This window comes from Anas platyrhynchos, chromosome 2, assembly GCF_047663525.1.
Source record: "Anas platyrhynchos isolate ZD024472 breed Pekin duck chromosome 2, IASCAAS_PekinDuck_T2T, whole genome shotgun sequence".
Lineage (NCBI taxonomy): Eukaryota > Metazoa > Chordata > Aves > Anseriformes > Anatidae > Anas > Anas platyrhynchos.
This window is the reverse complement of record NC_092588.1, coordinates 113610860-113631904: the sequence shown is the minus strand read 5'-3', so window position 1 is coordinate 113631904 and position 21045 is coordinate 113610860. Positions and strand designations below refer to the sequence as shown.

The 21045-nt window shown below is 40.4% G+C and overlaps 2 protein-coding genes across 2 annotated transcripts in view; both read right to left on the bottom strand.

Annotated features, from left to right (window-relative positions):
• Positions 1–1255: 1255 nt before the first annotated feature.
• On the bottom strand, positions 1256–7058 carry TMEM42 (transmembrane protein 42). Its single transcript, XM_027451157.3, has 3 exons — positions 6899–7058; positions 2340–2486; positions 1256–1538 (listed from the first exon to the last, which is right to left on the bottom strand). Exons 1-3 carry the CDS (start codon positions 7004–7006, stop codon positions 1395–1397), a joined length of 399 nt encoding a protein of 132 aa, XP_027306958.3. The 5' UTR covers positions 7007–7058; the 3' UTR covers positions 1256–1394.
• Positions 7059–7954: 896 nt separating this feature from the next.
• The window catches only part of KIF15 (kinesin family member 15), a 34728-nt gene continuing 21637 nt past the window's right edge, over positions 7955–21045 (bottom strand). The window contains exons 21-35 of the mRNA XM_038174076.2: positions 20829–20979; positions 19752–19837; positions 19242–19317; positions 18913–18999; positions 17623–17727; positions 16701–16823; positions 15093–15239; positions 14104–14211; positions 13637–13801; positions 13050–13159; positions 11932–12004; positions 11293–11330; positions 9472–9637; positions 8908–9039; positions 7955–8631 (exon numbers count right to left, since the gene is read on the bottom strand). Coding sequence (XP_038030004.2) covers positions 8569–8631; positions 8908–9039; positions 9472–9637; positions 11293–11330; positions 11932–12004; positions 13050–13159; positions 13637–13801; positions 14104–14211; positions 15093–15239; positions 16701–16823; positions 17623–17727; positions 18913–18999; positions 19242–19317; positions 19752–19837; positions 20829–20979 — 1630 coding nt within the window. The 3' untranslated portion in view covers positions 7955–8568. The remainder of the gene's footprint in view (positions 8632–8907; positions 9040–9471; positions 9638–11292; positions 11331–11931; positions 12005–13049; positions 13160–13636; positions 13802–14103; positions 14212–15092; positions 15240–16700; positions 16824–17622; positions 17728–18912; positions 19000–19241; positions 19318–19751; positions 19838–20828; positions 20980–21045) is intronic.

Sequence of the window (21045 nt, the reverse complement as noted above, 5' to 3'; positions counted from 1 at the left end):
GATACAACGAAGGAAAAGGCACAAACCCATCTCCAGTGGCATTTCCACCGGCAAGTCTATTTTTACAATCCTGTTGGGCACGGAGCCAATCTGTCAGTTGCGACAAACCTCGCAGGTTCCAATAATGAGGCTCACACAAACGTGTCCTTGGGTTTTCTGCACATGCCACAACCGTGACTCACCTTCTGCAGTTACAAGAAGACGTGGACAGCATGGCAAGCCCAGAGCAAACAAGTGGTATCACCAGCATGATGCATACATTTTTAGGCATCATTATGATTCTTTATTAGGATTGCAATAAAAAATTACCAAGGATGACAAGCATGTGCGGGCAAGGGAAAGAAGCCAACACCTTAGAAAGGATGATTCTTGACACATGTAATGTATTGACAGGCATACGTTGTCATCCTGACAACGAAGAGCAATCATCCACCCAAAATTTAGCACGAGTGGGGTACCAATGAACTATTTAATTACATTACACAAATGGAAAACAGTATCATCCAGAGGAGTAAAAAAATGTTGCCTGAGAAACTCCACTTCCACTGTCAGCTTAAATGGGGAGGGAGGTGCGTCAAACATGGACACTCTTAATGAAAACAGCTGTCTGTTCACATGTACTCTCCCAAAATTACAGTTTGGCCTATAGAAACCAGGAGTGGCAATCAAAGTATCAGTGCTGGTCAAGAAGTTAAAGGAAAAAGCAACCTTACAATGAGTAACGTGTCAGGAATGGGAGAGCGGGAATTACGGACATCAGATGTAAATGGCAAGTTAAGAGGTGTGTGTGATAGGGGAACCTGAAGGAATTAATGGAATGCTCCAACATCTTCCAGGCAATGGGAACCTGGGGCAAGCACGGGGCCTCTTCAAGAGGCAGCAAGGAAAATCAGCACCAGCAGAGTAGAAATGTCTGCAGCATTCAGCACAAAATTCTGTTTGCTTTTCCATTTTGGGGTAGTTCATCTTATGGAAAAGTACCAATGCACAGGCACCTTCCATAGGCACCATGTTTACTTTCTGCCTTCCGTCCCTGAATGGGGAAGGCTCCATCACCACAGGGTGTGAAGAGGAGGGGTGGCTGATAAGCCTCTGGCTCCGGTTTCCAGACGACTGACTCAGAACTGATCAGCTCTCTCCCAGCTAGTCGCTGTTCCCACACCTCCACCAGGCACCTGGGAACGGCTGCACGGGCTGAACACGGCAGATGCAATGTGCATGACTTTGCAAATTGATGGAGAAGCGTGCAAAGGGGGTTAGCAAGTCTGTAGGTGCCTGGCTGGCTCCAGCGCTGAATTAGGAGAAAGTGCATGGGGTGAGGATCAGATTAGGACCTGGCAGTGGCAACAGCTGAGGTGTTATCCAGGCTGAAAATGGAGAAGGAGGAAAGACCCTCACGTCTCCTTCTTCTCCGCTGGGAGTGGCACTGGTCGGGGCGCAGCGGTGTGCAGCAGAAAGAGGCCGCAGAGTGTCATGGCGAGGCCAACCCACCACACAGGTGTCCACGTCTCCCCAAAGAGAAGCTTGCCCAGGATGGCCTGAAGGAAAAGAAAAAGACAAAGCTTTGCTGGGCTGAGCTGTCCCAAAGCCCTCTGTGCTGTCAGCTCCTCCCCAGGGCTGTGGGGACTTCAGCTGGGGGAGCCTGCCTAGGAAAAACACCACCACTAAAAAATAGCTGCTGATGATGCTGGAGACAACCTACTGCATCACCCAGCCTGGAAGTGCAGCCAGATGGTGGTCCCCAACCAGGATTTTGGTAGCTGCACACATACTTTGTTGCCTTGCCAGCACCTCTCAGGAACCAAGTCTCCACTCCAGTCCATAAAGACACAGCCCCCCTCATTGGAGAGTATTTTGGACAAGGTTGTGAGCTGGCTGCAAAATGTTAGAATACAGAAACAAGATTGACAGCTTGTGAGACAGAAACGCAAGCAGAAAAAAACCTGTGGGTCAAAAATGTTCCTGCTGTCACTTCGAGACAGTGCGTCCTCACACACAGTTAGGGTGGCTTTGGCTTGTCACAGGTGAGATTTCACTAAAGCAAAAGCAAAACAAAACAGTGCTCCCAGCCCAAAGTCTCACTGGCAATTAGAAAATTTCTTTACATGTTACAGCTGCTGCAAGGTATGGTTCTTGGCAGCAGTGCTCTTCATCCTGCACCACCCTTGAAAATATTATAGCCTCTGTGTGAAGAACAGGTACGGCAGCTGAGGGCTGATCTAATTATTTCACAGCTGCCTCTGCAGGGATACTTACATCTCCCTTTGCAGCCAGCATCACCGTTCCCACATCACTGTGCTCCTCTAGGCTCCAGCACCTCGGGAAATGAATTTACTTACCGAAGAGATGAAGTTGGAGGCTGTTGTTGTCACAGAGGCAGTAGCCGAGGAGGAGGAGAGTCGCAGGGCTTTTGCAAAGACCGTCCACATGACTGCATTGCAGGCGCACACCAAGCCAATGCAGCCTACACGAAGCAGCACAGGCAGCTGCAGGACAAAAGGGGAAAACCCGCTTATTTTTACTGAGTGCTTATTCAGCCTCGCTATCTCATGGGCACTTTGGAGCAAAACCAAACGGCATGGGCTTGAAACTGAGTTACAGATGGTATCACATAGAGATGAATACATTAAGCCACAGAAGACAACAGAAGCAGGAAAACAGCTCTGGATGGAGTGTGTCTGAGGCGTCCTGCTGTGAATCCAGCCTCAGACTATAAACTGAGAAGAGCCGGGACAGCACATAGAGGCTGTCATACCAGCAGCCAAAGTCCAGAAAGCTCCTGACCTCGTGAGCTGGTTCACACACAATCCAGTGAAATGCCCTTCAGTCATCACCAGATGTATGGGAAAGGGTCAAATTCACCCCTGCAGAGAGGAACGCAGATGCTGCATGTTCCAGCACTGCGTATGGCCCAGGCTCTGTCTGCTGTGTATTTGGGCTGAGTCCTGTGCAGGCCCAAACCACCCGCCCTCACCGCCTCCTGCTGACCTGCCTGCCTGCTGCAGTAAAGGCAGATCGGGGTCCTCTGGGAGGAAAGTGAGAGCTAAGGGGCCTTGTGCCTTATTTTACGTGCTCTCTAGAGAGCAGGTTTACTGAGAGCGCCAGCATTTAATAGGCATGAAACCACCTCTGAACCCTAGGGCCCTCAAAGCCAACGAGGTTCTCACGAGAAAAAGGTCCTTAGATGACCTGACAAGACATATAACAGCCTCAGTCTGGAAAAAGGACACAGTTTTGCTTAAATAGCCTTTACCATCTGCCATCTCCCCCACATCCGCAGTTCCTGCAGCTGTGGCCACCTCCGTAGCCCCTGGGTGTTGTGGCACCAGGGGAGGAAGCCAGAGGCAGAACAACTCCTGCCAACACGCAGGGAGCACACGGCGATGAGGAACAGCGAGGCTTTGCCTCAGCCCATAGCGATCATGCCTTCACGGCCCATCGCCTCTCTCGGTCAACAAGAGGCCGCGGTGGGATCAGCCTCGAGGCAGACGGAACTGGAGGTGTGAAGCCACCCGCAAACACGGCTTGGGTGGCACCTGCCCCGCAGGAAGGGCTGCACTGTGCCCTCCCTGTGCCAGCCACCCTGGCCACCGGGGCCACCAGCCACCTTGTGCTCCTGCCCAGAAGAAGACATCATTAACCATGAGCCAGGGCAGGTCACAGGGCTTTCTGAAGCGGGTTCAGCCTTAAAGGAAAAGGTCATAAAGGAAAACCCCGCTCGACCGCTAGCACAAGCTCTCCAAAGCTAACCCCACCCCACGGAGGTCATGTGTTTGGCCACCTCGGTGGCAAAGGCCTCCAACTTTATCAGGGCAACAGCAAACACTCCCGAACAATTCCCACCTGCAAAGCCCTTTGCGGCACGAGGCCCTTCGCCCCGACACGCCGCCGTCCTGTCAAACCCTGCCTAGAAGGATCACAGGGCCAGCCGTGCCCACACGCTACCTGTCCTTTGAGGAAGAAGCCAGCTGCCATGTTATGGTTCGCCACAGGATGGACTTTGCCTGATGACCTCTGTGGTGGCTCCTTGTTCCTGGCCTCACGCTCTGCCTGGGTTGACGGGCGGTGCTACCTTGCACCTGTGCGTGTCCACGTGGGTTGGTAGATTTGGAAGATAGGAAGAAAATTCTCCATGTTCTACCTAAATTCAGTATATTCTGCTCTGGATCGGAAAGAGCCTACCATGGTTGACTGTTAGGAAAAAGGGCCTTAGGGTATAAAGATCTCGTTACTATCTCCAGCTACCCACCAGAGGGTGTAGAGAAGGTAGAGCCAAGCTCTTCTCCGAGGTTTGTTGTGATTTGACAAGGGGCAGCAAGTCAAGGTTAGAAAAGGTGAAATGTTGATACAATATCGGGAAAAACAAAGGTGACCAAACACTGAAGCAGAGATTATGAGCTCTTTAACCCTGCAGGCATTCAAAACTTGACTGGAGAGGGCCATGAGCAACCAGTTAGCCCTACTGAGCTTGAACCAGAGACCTCTGGAGGTCCTGCCTAACCTGAATTACTCTGTGAGTCTACCAGTGGTGGCACAAAGCTGGCTCCCTCCATCACAGCAGCTATGCTATCTTCACAAGCAACCCACAACCCATTGTTCTGTCCCACAACCCAACTTCTGTCCCAGAGCCACAGATATCAGCTGCGGCGTGCTCTGAAGGTGGCACAGGCCCAGAAGGAAGGTGTTCCAGAGGAGTCGAGTCCCTCCGCATCCCAGGCAGAGGAGTGGTCACTGCAGTGGCACACAGGTGGGGAGATGGGAACATCCCCGGGTGCTCCCCACAAGGAAGGACGGAGGTGTAATTCCTCCCCTGCCAAGGGCTCAGCAGAGCCAGCCCAGTGAGTCAAAGATTACTGTTCTGATTGCTTTTCTAAGACGAGATTAATTTCAGTGTACATTTCAGATAATCCAGAAACACTGATGAAATGGCAGAAGTAAATTTAGATGGAATTTGGCAGGGCAGAGGGGAAAGTAAAGAAAAGGTTTTGTTCAAGTGAAATGACCCCTTGTGGTCAGGTCGCTCTCAGGCTGGTCCGCCACAACACATCCGTCTGACCTGGAAAACCATCCTTGTGCTGCTGTCGAGTATCCCGATACTCTACATCAAAACACTAATATATTTTTTAACATTTGCTGCCACGTTCCGTACTGTACAAGTGATGGCTACTCGCTTGGTCTGTTTTTAGATTCCTGTATTCTTCCTCAAACACAGAACTTGAACCTTTGTTTGTCTGTGGCTGCTCTGCAGAAATGCCTTCGTAGCAAGTGGATAGGAGTCAAGCAAGCAGCAAGCCCTCTGAAATGTTTACATGTGGTCCTGTACAATTTAAGCTACTTGGAAAGCTGCCATTTACCTGAAACTGTCAGATTTACATCTGGACTGATTAATTTAGTTCATAATCATTGCCTAGAATGGACCTGAAAAGTAACTGGAGGCACCAATTTGTTCAGAAAAACAAAACAGTCATGGAATAGGAGCATGGTTGAGGTTGGAAGGGACCTCTGGAGCTCACCTTGTCCAAGCTCCCAGCTCAAGAAGGGTCAGCTAGAGCTGATGCCCAGGACCATGCTCAAAGGGCTTCTGAATCTCCAAGAGGAGACCCCACAACCTCTCTGGGCAACCCGTACCAGCGCTCCCTCACCCATGCAGTGCTTCCTGGTGTTCAGAAGGAACCTCCTGTGTTCAGTTCATGCCCATTGCCTCTGGGCACCGGGCACCACTAGAAAAAGCCTGGCTCCATCTTCTCTGTACCCTCCCTTCAGGTATTCACAGACATTGATGAGATCCCCCTTAGCCTCCTCTTCTTCAGACTGAACAGTCCCAGCTCCCTCTGCCTCTCCTCAAAGGAGAGGTGCTCCAGACCCTTCACCAACTTTGTGGCCCTTGGCTGGACCTCCTTCAGTAGCTCCGGGTCTCTCTTGTACTGAGGAGAGTTGGACTTGACACAGCACTCACCAGAGGGGAAGGATCACCCCCCTTGACTTGCTGGCAACACTCATGGACACACTTTCTCATGCCACCTTCTAAAAAGATCACATTTAATTCCACGCTCTGCTTTTCTGTCAGTGCAGAGCAACATCTTTTGGGGAGAGATCAGAGAGAGTAACAGGATTTAAAATTTTTCATTTCCCTTCCCTATATCATTTTGATATATCAGAAAGGATCTACAGGATGGGTGAGTATGGAGGGGTTATTATTATTATTATTTTTAACCATCTCCAATAAACACACAAGTTGATTTTCTTTTATCCTGACACAGGGCTGGATTATTTATTTATTTTTTTTTCAGATATATTTTGTGTTCTGGGCTCTCCTTTGAAATTCAAGTCCAAATGTACACTTGCCACATGAATACCAACCCCTGCTCTTTGCCTGGTCTTCTCAGTTTGTTTTCAGGATCCGCTCCTGCTGCCTACCTCAGCACCTCTCAAAACCCAGCACGTTTTGTGCATCTCCACCTTCGCCGTGCCTATCCTAGAGCTCACCTCGTGCAGGCGAGGACACCGAACACTTTTTAAGGTGAAAGGCCAGCAGCCCGACCTGACCTTTCGCACAGTGTGGTTTGAGAAACCCCGCTGTGATTCAGCTCATCGCCGTGCACAGCCAAGTGAGCACATCGGATGAGCCAAGCTGACTGCTCCACCTCCTCACAGCTCCTGCCACGAGCGGACAAGGCTGCACAGAGAAGGCTCCCCAGTGCATTCCCACCCTAGCAGCCTTGCTCTTCATTCCTCCAGCCAACCTTCCCGCAGCTCTCCAGCACCAGCCCCGCATTTCCCATCCAAGGCATGGGGCAGGGCAGCCCCAGCAAGCCCTGCCGGCAGGGAGGGGCCTAGCGGCGGCCATTTCGCCCTGCTTTTCCTTCCTTTTTTCCTTCCTTCCTTCCTGCTGCCTTACCCAGCCTCCGGCGCCCCTCAGGGGACTCGCCCCCAGCGCCAGCTTCGCCGCCGACGCCGCCGCCGCCCCCAGCAGCCCCGCGGCCGCCGCCGCCACCGCCGCCCGCATGGCGGCCCCGGGAGGAGCTGAGGGGGGAAGGGGAAGGGGAAGGGAAGGGAAAGGGCTGGGCTCTGCGCTGCTCCGGGGCGCACGGAGGTGGTGTCTGCGAGGGTACAGCCTGAGGAGCGGCTGGGGGAGCTGGGGGGGGGTTGGTCTGGGGGAGAGGCTCAGGGGAGGATTTATTGGTCTCTGAAGGTACCTGAAAGGAGGGTGTGGGGAGCTGGGGTCGGCATCTTCTGGCAGATAACTAGTGATAGGACCAGAGGGAATGGCCTCAAGTTGTGCCAGGGGAGGTTTAGGTTGGTAATTAGGAGACATTTCTTCTCAGCAAGAGCAGTCAGGCACTGGGACGGGTTGCCTAGGGAGGTGGTGGAGTCACTGTCCCTGGGGGTGTTCAAGGAAAGGTTGGACATGGTGCCTAAGGACATGGGTGACGATAGTAGGGAGATTGTTGGACCAGATGATGTTGAAGGTCTTTTCTAACCCTAAAGCAGCCGGAGGTCAATGCCCCAGGACATGCAGTTGGGCTTAGGCAGGTTGGGTATTGCCATCTTCTAGGGTTGCAGCAAACACCCCCAGGGCACAGGTTTGAGGGCCTCACTCTGCTCTCCAGCAGATTACAAGCACTCTTGATTCTAACGTGCTGCTAGAACAGTAACTATATAATATATAGTTACTACTATATACTATAACAATATACATCAGAGATTTGTGTTCTGCTAATAAGTTTGTTATTTGCTACAGTTCCCTATCTTGACTGTGATTAAGGCAGTTTATACTGTATTCCTAAAATGTTTTGCATAGCTTCAGACTATTTCTTACCATTTTTATCTTCTGTTTGATAAGAAAAGTGTTGCAAAACACTTTTATATAAGCACTGTAGGATATGCACTGGAGAAAAAGTTTTTTGAAAGCATTTTAATTTCAAATAGAGAAAGAAGAATACAAAAGCCAAAATATATTTACAGTTTTATTTACAAATCTAGTATGGTCATATTTCTCCTTTATTGAACAAACTGCATATAATTTGCATTTTGAAAATGAGTAAGTATTAACAGTTATTAAATTTGACAAGTTCATTTTAACTCACTACAAACATCCCTCCTTTAAGATAATAAAAAAATCAAACAAATCATGCCTTTAAAAATTCAGCTCAGGTAGAAAAAGTAGCATTTCAGAAGATTTCAGCAGGGACCTGAATAAAAGCATGGAAGGAATAAGGAGTCCTAGTATGTTTCCAGAGAGAAAGCTTTTCCCTGACAAAGTACAAAAAATTCAGGACATATCTTGCAGCACCTATACAAAAATCACATTTTAAAGAGTTACAGAACCCCTTCAATAGGGAGGTATTAATATGTCGATGAAAGCTGCCCACTTAGTTAAGTAAAGTTCTTCACTAAAAGTTGTTACTAGTAAAAAAAAAAAAAATAAAAAAAATTGATTGTTCTGAGTACAGCAGACAACATTCAACAGCAAGAGTGAAGTTTGACAACTGGCTTTTGCTTATGCTGTACACTTGAAACACAGAGTTTTGCAGGTTTTTGTGTCATTATAGCTGATCTATATGATATCTACATGTGAAATCTTTTAGTTTCTTTCAAGAAAGCATTTTCAACTCGTAGTTTCTCAGTCTCCTGTAAAACAGAAAAAAAGATATTTAGAATTTTTCATATTTGTAAGTAAATGATAACTATTTGTCCAAGTGTTTTGAACACTTGAGGAAGTAAAAAGGTAATTCTTGTTTGGGGGACCGTGAAGAGGCAGACCCGCCATGACCTACACAGCTGTGTAAGTTCAGAGGTGTCTATTACTCTGAAACAGAAGAGCAAGAATGTTTTGGAAAGTTTTGAACTTTGCTGTCCTCTACATCACATCATTACTCCATCTGTACTGTACTCTCTGAAACTTACCTCAGTAAGTTTAGCGTAATCTTTCTTCAGTTTCACAAGATACTGAATCTTCTGGTTTAGATTTTGATGACCGAGTAATTTCCCATTTTCCTCAGCAAGAGTGTTAACTTGCTTCCTCAGCAAGTCCATTTCCTGTAATTAGTAAATACATAGTGTACATCTTGCTTTAGACTCTCCTTCCCTTTTCGGACAAAATATCTCCTTTAGATCTGCTTAACATAGTAACGTTCAACTTTGTTGTAACATATGATGCAAGAGTTAGCTGTCCAGGCAACACATCTTTGTTGAATGTCTCCTTGGGTGCTACACTAGATGCCTCTTAAGGTCAAATGCATCATTTGATTTGTACTACAAACTTTAACAGAGTTCTGTACCCAGAGTTCCACTGGTGTTTCACCAGTGCACCAGTAAACATTACAAATATAACTAATCTGTTACACAAAACATTTTCAGAGTCAGTCTGTGATTGCTAATTCAATTCTAATTCATAATATTATTGAATTAGCAACAGCTCTACATCTACTGAATAAGATTTTACCATAAAAGACAAAAATTACATATCACCTTTCCAATTCTGTCTCTCTCTTCATACGTTTCCTCCAGTTTTGATCTAATTTCTTCTTTTTCATTAAATGCTTTCAGCTCCAAAGCTCTAGTTCGTTCCATCTCCTGTGTCATTTCAAGACAAATATTCTCCCTGATTCTGAGAGCATTTTTGGTCTCTTCTAATCTGCCAATAAAAAAAGCATCACAAAATATTGAAAAACCAACATAAATGGCATACAAGAGAAATACTATGTCAGTGTCAGACACAGAAGCAGACTTTTAAAGACATTCTTTTGACAGAATTTATTTTCCCTAGAACTCAGTGCGAGCAGAAGGAAAAATTACATCTACTTCACAACTCTTGTGTTTGATACTCTCTCTTAAACAAGGCCATTTTGGAGCTGACCTTTTTGGGAAGCGTGCTGTTTTTAATCCAGGATGAACAACTCCACTCACGAAACAGAAAATAGAATCAGACTATGGTATTCACTTAAGGCATTTAAATTTGCCCAATGAACTCTGTTGTAGTTCAAGTTTCCCCTAAACTGCTTTTTTGTATGTAGCTTCTCCCTAATGCCATTTTGCTCAGAAACATCTCTGAACACCACAGAGATGTCCAAGTTCATCTGGCCTAATAACAGAATAAGGACTGTCCCTTTGAGTAGATGTCTTGTCTGCTGAAAATATTTTAATTCTATCAGTCTCACAGAATATTACAATCCTTATCAAACTTAGCAGCACGTCTACTGATATGAACAACTGTAGTTTTGCATTCAAGTATTGTATAAATTATAATATTTAGTGTCATCAGTTTTGTTTCACCAAAGCCTGATGTTTAAGGCCAACTCTATGAAAATAGTATTCTTTACTATGTTTGTCAAAACATTTCCTCAATGACAAAAGGAATCTGTTTTTCCTCTCTATACGTTATTTGCTTGTATAAGACACTGTAATGCTATCACAAAGCACGTTTCAAAGAGCAGACAAGTATGAAAAAGCAATGGATTGAATAGTAAAATAACCCCTGCTCAAGACTAGGGCTTCAGTAAAAATTAGTATGAATTACTTTTGAAATGACTGTGTTCATAAAAATAATCTTCATCCTAAAAGAAGTTATTAACATAGAAAGCACACTGTTAAATGGCAATAACCCAAATAATTAAGAGATTCAGCCACTATGAGTCCCTGAAGCAATACAGATTAGGCTAAGAACAACAGGAACAGCATCTTCAAGCTAATTTAATTCTTTATTTTATTTCCTGACTACTATCCATCCTTGGTGTGGATCATGAATTTCTAGGACTCTTTACATGTCAGTGCAAATACAGTCTAGAAATACTTTCATAAGTAGTTTTCCCTATTTGAGCTGAAATTAAAAAAAAATAAAAAAATTAACAAACAGCATAAAAACAGTTAAATGAAGTTTATAATAAAGTATTTACAATGCTAGTAAAGAAGTGAACAGTATTTCAATTTCATCTGAAAAGGAATTAATGTCCTTAGAAATCATCACATACAGAAGTATTCAAAACCCTACAGTGTAGATCATTTTGAAAAATTCAAAATCAAGTCCCTTCTAATCAAAGCTTTTCCTGTGGTTCCACCTATTTCAGAGTATTTCCTGATAAACTGTTAACCTTTCAGAAAATGTAGTAACAGGTGCTACCACCACCTACTGATGAAAAGGAGTAAAAACTTGACATATTTTGTAGAAGTGTTAACATTTCTAAAATGTATCTTTTATAATTTCGGATCTTGGACTTCTATTCCTTAAATATAACATTTGGTATTAATGAGTTTAATACAAGTCTCCAGTTCAGTAAGTAATATTCAACTTACTCTGCTTTCATTTTCAGCATCTCCTCCATTGCTTTATTCTGTAAAAGTTCAAAATATTAGTTACATTCATAATGCTTAAAGCATGTGTATCTATTTAAAATGATTTGTTATTTACCTGATGCTAAGTATCTAATTCCAAAAACTTATCAAAATCATCCTACCACCAAATAATTCATATCTCTAACATTCACTATAAATTCATCTCCTGGCTGTATGCACACATTTCCATTTGATGCTAGCACAAATGACCCACAGCAATGTCTGTGCTCAGTCATATGCAGCATAGCTCTAACAGGCGGTTCCTCTGCTGGAGAGATCCATGTCAACCTCTACTGTGACATTAGCTTCCCTTTGGCAGAGCCTTGCTGTTAGCAAATGACACAATCTTCACTTTCCAACTTCAGTGAGATGAGTCAGATTTAGTGACCTGAATCTGCATTATCTTATTGTGCAATCTGACACTCAGTTTACTGGAGTTAGACCAAGACAGAAAACTTATGAGGCGAGTACCAGGGTCTGTATCTGTTAGAATTCACTAAAAAACAATGTTTGTTTTACTGGCATGAAATAGAAGAAAACATGATGAGTAATATTTCACAACAGGGAAACAGCAACTACTACATGAAAAGGGTAATGTACCTTGGCCCGTCGTTCTTCAGCAATCTCCTCCTCTTTCTCTCTGAGTTGCTGAACATCAATATGTTTCTGATCACTGGGAAGTACAAGAATGAGAAAAGATTTTCACAAACACAGGAAATCAGTGGAAAAAACTACCAGTTTAATCTCAATAAGCTGTTATGTATGTAGCTGTCTTGATACATGTTCAGACTCAGAATAATGATCATCATAAAACAATAGTAGGAGGGTTTAAAACTTTTACATTCCAAGAACATCACATTTTCCTTGGGTAGAACATAGTGAAACCAGTGCTCTAACGAAAACAGAAATGTAGTAACTGTGTAACTGAGTATTTTGGCCAATTTCATGATTAAGGTATACTTTTTATTACCTGATGGTGCTCACTTGCACAGAGATGTTTTTGATAAACTTCATAGGCAAAGAAAATTCAACTCCTAATTCAACTTAGCATACGGGTGTTTTAAGTTACTGTTTACTGAGTTGCCCCATAAAGATGATTTGTCATTAAATATTAATTGACAGCAAATAACTCTAGTTATTTCTTTTTTCAAGACTTAAAGTAGTGGGATATTTAATCCTTTACAAGATTGGAAAGGAAACCAAGAAAAAAGACAAGACAGAATAAAAATAATTCTGTCCAAAATTAAATAGTACAGATTATAGCTCAAACCGAAGCTTATGAAATCTCCCATTGAGGTAAACAGCAGCATGCCATCTTTTCAGAGAAAGTTCATTCCTTACCCTCAAAAACATCGATGGAGAACAGGTTCCATTTAACTTTTTCATAAAGTTCCATTGACTTCATTTGGACATTTTATATCTTCAAAATTCATAACTCCACAAGTAATGTGGCAATATAAAATACACTGCAATGTCTACTTGTCTAATTATTTTAGATTCTGTTTCATATTTCCTTTACAAAACTTTGTTGCATTTAATAATATGTGATTTAAAGGCAATACAATTCACAGGTCAGTAACGGATTTTCATAGAAAAGACTGGATCAATCTCTAATTACATGAGCAATACACAAGATTGTATTTCAAATAAAAATTGTACATTTAAGTTTATTGTACTTTATTGCTTCAAATTAAGACAGGTTTTTTATTTTATTTTACCTGTTCTTGCTTACTCTCTGAGCTTCTGTAAGCTGGCTCTGCAAATTCCTGTTGTTTTCCACTAATATCTGCATTTCCAAACGCAAGTTCTCCAATTCACTTAAGTGTTCCTAAGCAAGTGAGATTGGAAATAGTTTATTTGAATAGCAAACTGAAATTTCTGTTTTCACTTTTGGGTGAATATGTTTCTGAGTAAAAACAGAAGATAAAACTATTTGTAAAAAAAAAAAAAAAAAAAAAAAGCACAAAAACCTGGCAAAGATCTGCATGACCCTTCCATTTACAGCTTCAGTACAGATTTGGTTTTGAAGAAGTCAGAACAGAGAAGTCAGAACAGTTTCATTAGCAAAGATGTTACCATCTGACATTCATGAACAGGAAGCCATTCAGTCCTTGGGAAAAATGATACATACGAATGTCTTAAGCAAGTTGTCTCTGTTTGTTACGTGGCTAGGCAAAGACAAGACCAAGAACTGCCTTCCTGCATTAATGGACATAGTAGGAAGCAGAGCTCATTAAAAATCTGAACTCTGTACTCGGTCTTCCTTTAACCTTACAAATTGCCTGTAGAACTTAACTCTTAGTACCTTGAGCCGCAGAATTTCATCATTTTTAGCTCTTCGTTCTTCATTCAGTTCACGTACAAGGTGTTCCAGAGTTATTGCAGAAGCCCTCCGATCAGCTATTTCTTGCTCATGAGTTTCTAAGATTTTTGCCAAATTCACATCAAAATTTGGGGGAGTTTTTGGACACTGGCAAGTTAAAAAGCAAAACAGAAAAAAAGTCCAAAACTATTAGTAAAGAACTGCTTCTCTTATGTATTGGTTATGTGCTTTACTAACTAATTGGATACATAGGTTAATAAATTTCTAAAACAAAAATCATCAATAATACATTAAAGTTACAAAAAAGGTATGTAGGATTTGACTATTCTTAGACATACAGTCATTTCTGCTTCCAGTCTGTAGCCATGCCATAAAGTTTATTAGTCTTTTTCAATGAACTCTAATGGTTATTATCAGGAAATTGTTTCCTCTTAAGAATGTCATCATACCTGGGGAAATGTTACTGAAGATGAGTCCACAAAAAAACAATCTATTTGCTTCATTTTTAATTCATATTCATTCTTCTTCTTCTCCAGTTCTTCTGTCATTCTGTCCAACTATTAGAAATCCCAAGAATTAAATTAGCTCATTAACTCTCACAAAAAATAAAGCAGCCATCTCTATTTTGAGGAAACCAAGTATGCAAGTGACTTTAGATTACCTTTGACTTCACCTTCACAGTAGTTTTATATATTTACCTAATAAATGTTAATCATTCAACAGTTGCATATAAGCATTTTTTTAAAGCATACATACATTATATATCGTATGTAGCTAACCTGAATTTTCTTTGTAAAAGTTACTTGTCAAAATATGACTCGTTACAAAGATTTTATGCATATAGATTTAAACAATTTCCTCAAAAAGGATATGCCAACATGACGAAAGGATTATTCTTTTCAAAAAGAACATATCCCTACTAGAGTGTTTGCCAACACAAATATATATTAATTAGCACTATGACAGTTATAGCAATTGGAGTTGAAGTTTGCGTAAAGGCTTAATGTAGCTTTTTGGTCTGCAAAGGCTCCAAATCACTGTCTGCATCATATAAAGAGCTCAATTATCTCCATTACATAATGGTAATGTTTGTGGGTAAGTGTTAAGCAGAGAAGAAAGTAACCCCATAGGTTATATTGCTTATATAATCTCAGGTTACTTTGTCATTATATGCACTGGTAATTTTACTCTACAAAAATATTTTACGGTGAAGGCAATCTCAAGATACCATTACCAAAATATTCCAAAATACTTAGAAGTTACCTAGGCTTTTTTCAAAAGCTTGTGAACTTTAATTTTACAGGAAGAATCATTGCTCTTCAGGAGTACTGTGCACAAGATACTTTAAAACTTTACAAGTAAAACGTTTTCCAGAAGCTATTATTAACCACAACTCCCTCCCACAGAGCTAATTATCAGAAGAATTTCCTTGTTTTACCTGTTCCCTGAGTTCCTGGATTAAAGCTTCTTTCTTTGTTATGTCTTGCTGTGCACACTGAAGCAATGCATCATGTTTCTTAGAGGCCTCTGTCAGTCTTGTCAGCTGATCAGTGGTATGCTGCAAGTCTTCACACAGAAGGTCTCTCTATTTTAAGTCAGTGGATGAGTAAAAATACAATTACTACTCTAAAGCAGATGTTTTATCCACCCTAGCAGCAGTGACAACAGCTACAAGCACCTCTCTTTTCCCTCCACTTTTTCTTTGTGAATTGTAGCAAGCATTCATCTACAAATTTCTTATTTTGGCAAGTTTTCTATGCCCATTGTTTGGGCTGCACAAAAAAATAGGAGAACTTGCTTGCAATATAGTTGCAGTGAGATACTTGTGGGAGATGTTTAGAATTGACAACTGTTTTTAAGTCTAACATAAACATAAAATGAGATACAATTCTGTAAATAATGAACCAGAAAAGAATATATAGATTTTAACCTATACTGAATCAATGATTACAGCCCTTTTGACGTTTTGCTATTGTGCAGATACCTCTCAATTCATTCTGGGATCTAGACTCCCATCCCTGATCTGGTAGGGCATCATACTTCCACCAAATGCGCTAACCTGGAAGGAGAAGCAATACCTAGTATTTTTAATACTCCCCTGGACTAGATTTGATAGGATCATGATGTCCACCAAGAAAGCATGAAGGAGTATTTTATGTACAAAGTCAAAGAAGGGGAAACTGCTTTTATCAGTAGATAGATACTACACCGTTAACCTTGAGTGTAAGGAATTATTACCTGCATGTTAAAAAAAAAAAAAAAAAAACAATAAAAAGAAAGCAATTCATTTGGCCAGCAACTTGGGTTTGGATGTCAATGTCAAAGTTAGGTATGAGAATTAGTGAAGATAATTTGTTTATTAAACTTAGTGGAAATGTATTTAAGAACGGCTTTTGGGAAGGAAATGTTGGAAGACTTCATGGGTGCTATGATTGGACATAGCATATGGGACTGATTATCTTGTAGAATCTGAAATTACTTTTAAGGACAGGCTGTTGGTGTTGCCTGACAGACATATTTACCAAAAATAACAGGGAGGGGGGTTAACAGGAAAGACCAAATTAAAAAAAGAAAAGTACAATTTTAAAAGGCAAAGATGTACTTGAAGCAAGCATGCTTTCTAAATCTGTTTCCAGCAGGTGGAGCTTTTGGTTAAAATTGTAAGTAAAGAAAAGAAGCTATTGCATATCATAGCAGTGGTAGAAGCGAGTGTTAAATGTATGTTCTTCTACCTACTTTAATTTCTCAGCTGCATCATCTAATATTGCCATTAAATTCAGCTGATGACTCCTCAGCAGCCTTGAAAAAATTAAACCAGGCTTTTAGCATAGGTTTTTAATGAAGTAGCTTATAAAATATTTATGTTGAGTAATGTGATAATTTAACAGAATTTGTCAGGTATCTCATTAAAAATTCCTTTAAGAGCAGCCTAGCCAGCTTTAGCTTGAATTAAAATGAGGTTAAGTTTTACACAAGTATTTTAAGCAAAAAACACATCCAATTAATCTGTTAAATAATCATAATACACCACCATAAATATTTTTACCTCAATATTGTCTGCTATTTCTTTTCTCTCCAAGGCCTCCCTCAGTTCTTCAATCTTCTTCTCCTGATCCTCTATGATTCCTTTGCTTTCTTCTTTTGCAGCCAGAACTAAATTATACTTGCACTAAGATTAAATAAATTCAGAACATTTTAGGAAAACATGTTATCAAAATACTTTAGCAAATATAAATAAATGCTTATCACACATCTTACGCTAACAACTACAAAACAATGTTTAAAAATCTCATCTGTGTCAATGACTTGTGCCATATCATACTTGTTAAACTGTACAAAACATTTTTAATAATGAATAGTCAGAACAATAGAAAAGAACATACACATTAACCATCAAAATCATTATTGATAAAAATAGGTAATACACAGAAATTGTTCTCGTGAACATTTTCTCTGTAGGACGTATACTTCATACACGTATGGATGGAATCTAAAGCATTCCATGGGTTCTCCGAGTTTGCAATCCAAACATTTTAATAAAGATGAATTGTATTTATTAAGTCATTTAAACAGCTTTAGTTCTTCATATATGTTTGCAGATGTAGAACATGGTTATCTCAGCTACAAAAAGCCTCACTCATAAATGAATTTATGGTTCTACTTAGTTGTTCATGTCTTAAATCACCAATTTCTGAGAAAATCTAAATGTGACTGTCAGCTGAGTGCAGTTTACAGGATGTGAATAGGTCCCTTTAGAGACACTGCTCTTTACCCACCACGTGGAAAGAGTTCAGTTTTCAAGACAGCCTCAGGCATAAAATGTTCAGAAGATTTCAACATGTCAAAACAAAGAAGTTTCCTTCTAAAACACTACAGCAAGTTATGCTGTTTGAGACCCATGATAAGACATGTCATTGCCTTCCATTTCTGAAAAATGACACCATGTCCTTCAAAATGACAGAACATACATTTATATCCTCCAGCTCTCTTGTTAGGCCATCTATCGACTCGGTTTTATGATTAATTGAAGACCTCAGCTCCTGGATCTGTCTCATTAAGTCAGTTACAACTTCCTGCAACATAAAAAAGTTAATCCCTTTTTTTAAAAAAAAATTAACATAAAACACATAAAATATATGTATAAAAATAAGATATAAACAGTTTTTTATTATTAGACTTTCTTTGGTATATTATTTGTCAATCTGAAATTTCAAACACATTTGAAAATGAGGTCCCAATATGCACATTTAAATGAGTAACAGGAAATTTGTTGTTAAATTATTAGCTTTTGTTCTAAGCACTTATATAAAGACTTAATCTGCCGCGTTCATTATAGGAGAAGACTAGCCCTCAGATTTAGTCTCAGGCTGTCCTGAGTTTCTAACAGAATAGAAGTACTATAGTTTAAGGTTAATGCGTTTGTAAAGGAAAAAGGCACACAAGAAACACCACAGCACTGAGACAATACCAGATTCTACTGACCTTACATATTGAATTTTTATTTTTAGCATGGGAAATCTATAATTTATCAATGCATCATTCTGGATAATAAAATTTATAATAAGATTTCTTATACCTATCCTACATACAGCATAAAAAAATGCTCGTGCTATGGAAACTTCTCCTATATAAGCTTTCAAAACAGTGGAGCAATCTTTTCATGTAGGAGTGTTTTGATTTTATTAATAAGATAGTCACATTCTTACATTACCTTCCTTACTTTTTCTATTAGCTCATTACTAAATGAGGCTAGAAAGCCCTATTATTAATCAGGGGTATTATACATCATTTCTGCATGGGATGTTTTGTTCAGCAGACAGCTGAAACCGACTGGAAAAGGTTCTTCAGTGAGAGGGTGGTCAGGCTTTGGAATGGGCTCCCCAGGAAGCGATCAGAGCACTGAGCCTGCCAGATTTCAAGAATCATTTGGACAACACCCTCAGACACATGGTCTGATTTTTTGGATTGTCCTTAGGGGACCAAGGAATTGGACTCTATGATCCCTGTGGGTCCCTTCCAACTTGGATATTCTATGATTTGCTCTGTTTTCCTTCAGTTATATATTGCATACCAGTTTCCTATCATCCTGCAAACTCCATGCCAGTAAAGGGCAGTATTTATATCATGTAGACATGCAGCCAGAATGGTCTAGAATCACAGAATTACTAAGTATCATAGAAAGTCTCTGTGCTTTCAACTCTACCACAGAGCATAGTTACCTGCAGAACTGGGTATCAGTAACAGAAACAAGCCCAAACCTTATCTGCATCATTTGTCTTCTTCAGAGAAGCAATAATCTCTTCAGCAGCAGCCAGCTCCTGTTCCAATTTCTGCACTTTTTCTTCCTGAAAGAAATAATAATTACGAATGAGAGACTTAATTACTTTTGAAATATGCTTTGTATAAGCTCAAAGCTTTTTAAAAAAATGGAATGAACTAAGTTGTTTACCATAAAAATTAAGCAGTATCTTAGCAAAACAGTCAGACTTGCTGGTAATCTACAGAACAGTCAGTTCACCAAAAAATTGCTATAAATGTACACAGATATCTATGAGCATGACTTAGCCATTCAGTTCTGCTGTTGTACCTGCTGCTCAGACCGTGTCACCATGTCAGAAGATGGTGTCTCCACCTGTGCTTTTTCAAGTACTTTCAAGAGCTCCCTGGAGAAGGGAAAAAAAGTATTTCTGGTGAGAAATACGATCAGAACATAAGAGATTTTACAAGAATCAAGTCATGCAAGTTCATTCTTGTTTGCTCTTGTTTTTTGTAGAGTTCTTTAACTATAGTCTTATATAATAATGAGAAGCATAACAGTTTAGTTATCAGCTATACACTGTTACCAGTCGTGGAATTTTATCTTCAACATGAAGAACGATACTTGTAATGAAATTACACTTGCAGTGCAAATGTCTAACTGAACAGAACAACACCTCACTTTAATATAGGTTGAATAAAACAAGAAGTCCATTATATCTCCATCCAGCTGGTGAAAAACATATCTACTAACAGGGTCAACTACCAAATACAAAACCTAGCACAGGACAAAACCAATGAGGTCAGATAAAAACAAATGCCACAACTAAATAAAACTCACCTTGAATTGTTTTCTTTATCTTCTTGTAATTGCAATGTTAGTTTCTGATTATGTTCTTTTTCTGTTTCCAGGAGTTTCAATAGGTTCTAGAATATCAAAATACACATTGGTATAAGAAGCTACAATATAAGGCCTTTACAGTAATTGAAGCCAAAATAGAACTCTAAACAGATACAAGTTAACTGAAAAAGAAAAAAAAAACCAAACCCTACAAAACCTCAAACAGAAAGAGATGTTTAGTTTTGTCCTGGACAAATTAAAACTAAACTGTTTTATATTAAGAAATCAGCTCTTTCCACATGCCATTGATAATAATTCCCAGTGGCTGCAATGTTCCTCAATATCCAAGTCTTCAAAGGGAGAAATCAGGATTTTCCAATGTAGATTAATTGGGAGTGGAAAAGCTGTTTCAAATTCTAACCAGCAATTCAAGATCTTTGACTAACGGGAATTTGAAATCATGACTTGTCAATCTGTTAGTATTCCTTTAAACACTGAAAGGGAAATCAAACTTGCTGAGTAGGCAAACAGTGTACACTGCAGAAAACTTGGGAATATCATTTGCAAAAGCCCTTGAGCAACCTTATTGCTGTTTTGCAGTCATTGCAGTCTGACAGGCTTTCAAGGACAGCATCAACTAAATTGCAGGACAATGACCCCCCACAAAAAGGCATAAAGAATTTTAACAGGATCACATCCACTATACAAAGCAGTTTCTTGAAAAAAAAAAAAAATCAAGATGGAATAAGCAAACTAGTTTTAGTTAGCATTAAAACATGAAACCAAGAGCATTTAGGTGTCAGGATTCTTTCCTGCAGCAGTTTCTTATTCCTTTGCTAATTACCCATTTTGCTCAAAATTTCCACTGCAATTTCTTCAGCCAAAAGAACTGCTAGTACGTCATGCTGATTATTTCTAGCCTGTATTTAAAAAAAATCTTGCACTAAATTTTAAAAGAAATCTGGTTTTATCTTCAAATGAGATCACTAGGAAACCTGTTATCACTGATATAACAGGAATTAAACAAACTGGTTATAGGAGTAACTGTGTAATAAAGTCTTTTAAAAGCTCTCTTACACAAAGCTCAGTTTTCATAGCTTCAGTTTCTTGTCTTCTGTCCTCAAGTTGTTGCTTCAGCTGATCTGTCTCAAATTTTGCTACTTCCTGCACATTGTCATAGTCATCCTGAAGGCTTGCTTTTTCTTCAAGAATCTTCTCATGTTCTAACCTTTATTTAAAAACAAAGAAACAACCCACAGTATTAAGAGCTTGTTTCCTTACAGAAATATCTCAA

What these genes read in the sequence shown, in the direction of transcription:
- TMEM42 (XM_027451157.3), bottom strand. Translation starts at nt 7,006, where the DNA reads ATGCGGGCGGCGGTGGCGGCGGCGGCCGCGGGGCTGCTGGGGGCGGCG. An exon ending in TGAGGGGCGCCGGAGGCTGG is followed by an intron (nt 2,487 to 6,898) that starts GTAAGGCAGCAG and finishes TTTGTCCTGCAG; the next exon opens with CTGCCTGTGCTGCTTCGTGT. An exon ending in CCTCCAACTTCATCTCTTCG is followed by an intron (nt 1,539 to 2,339) that starts GTAAGTAAATTC and finishes CTTTTCCTTCAG; the next exon opens with GCCATCCTGGGCAAGCTTCT.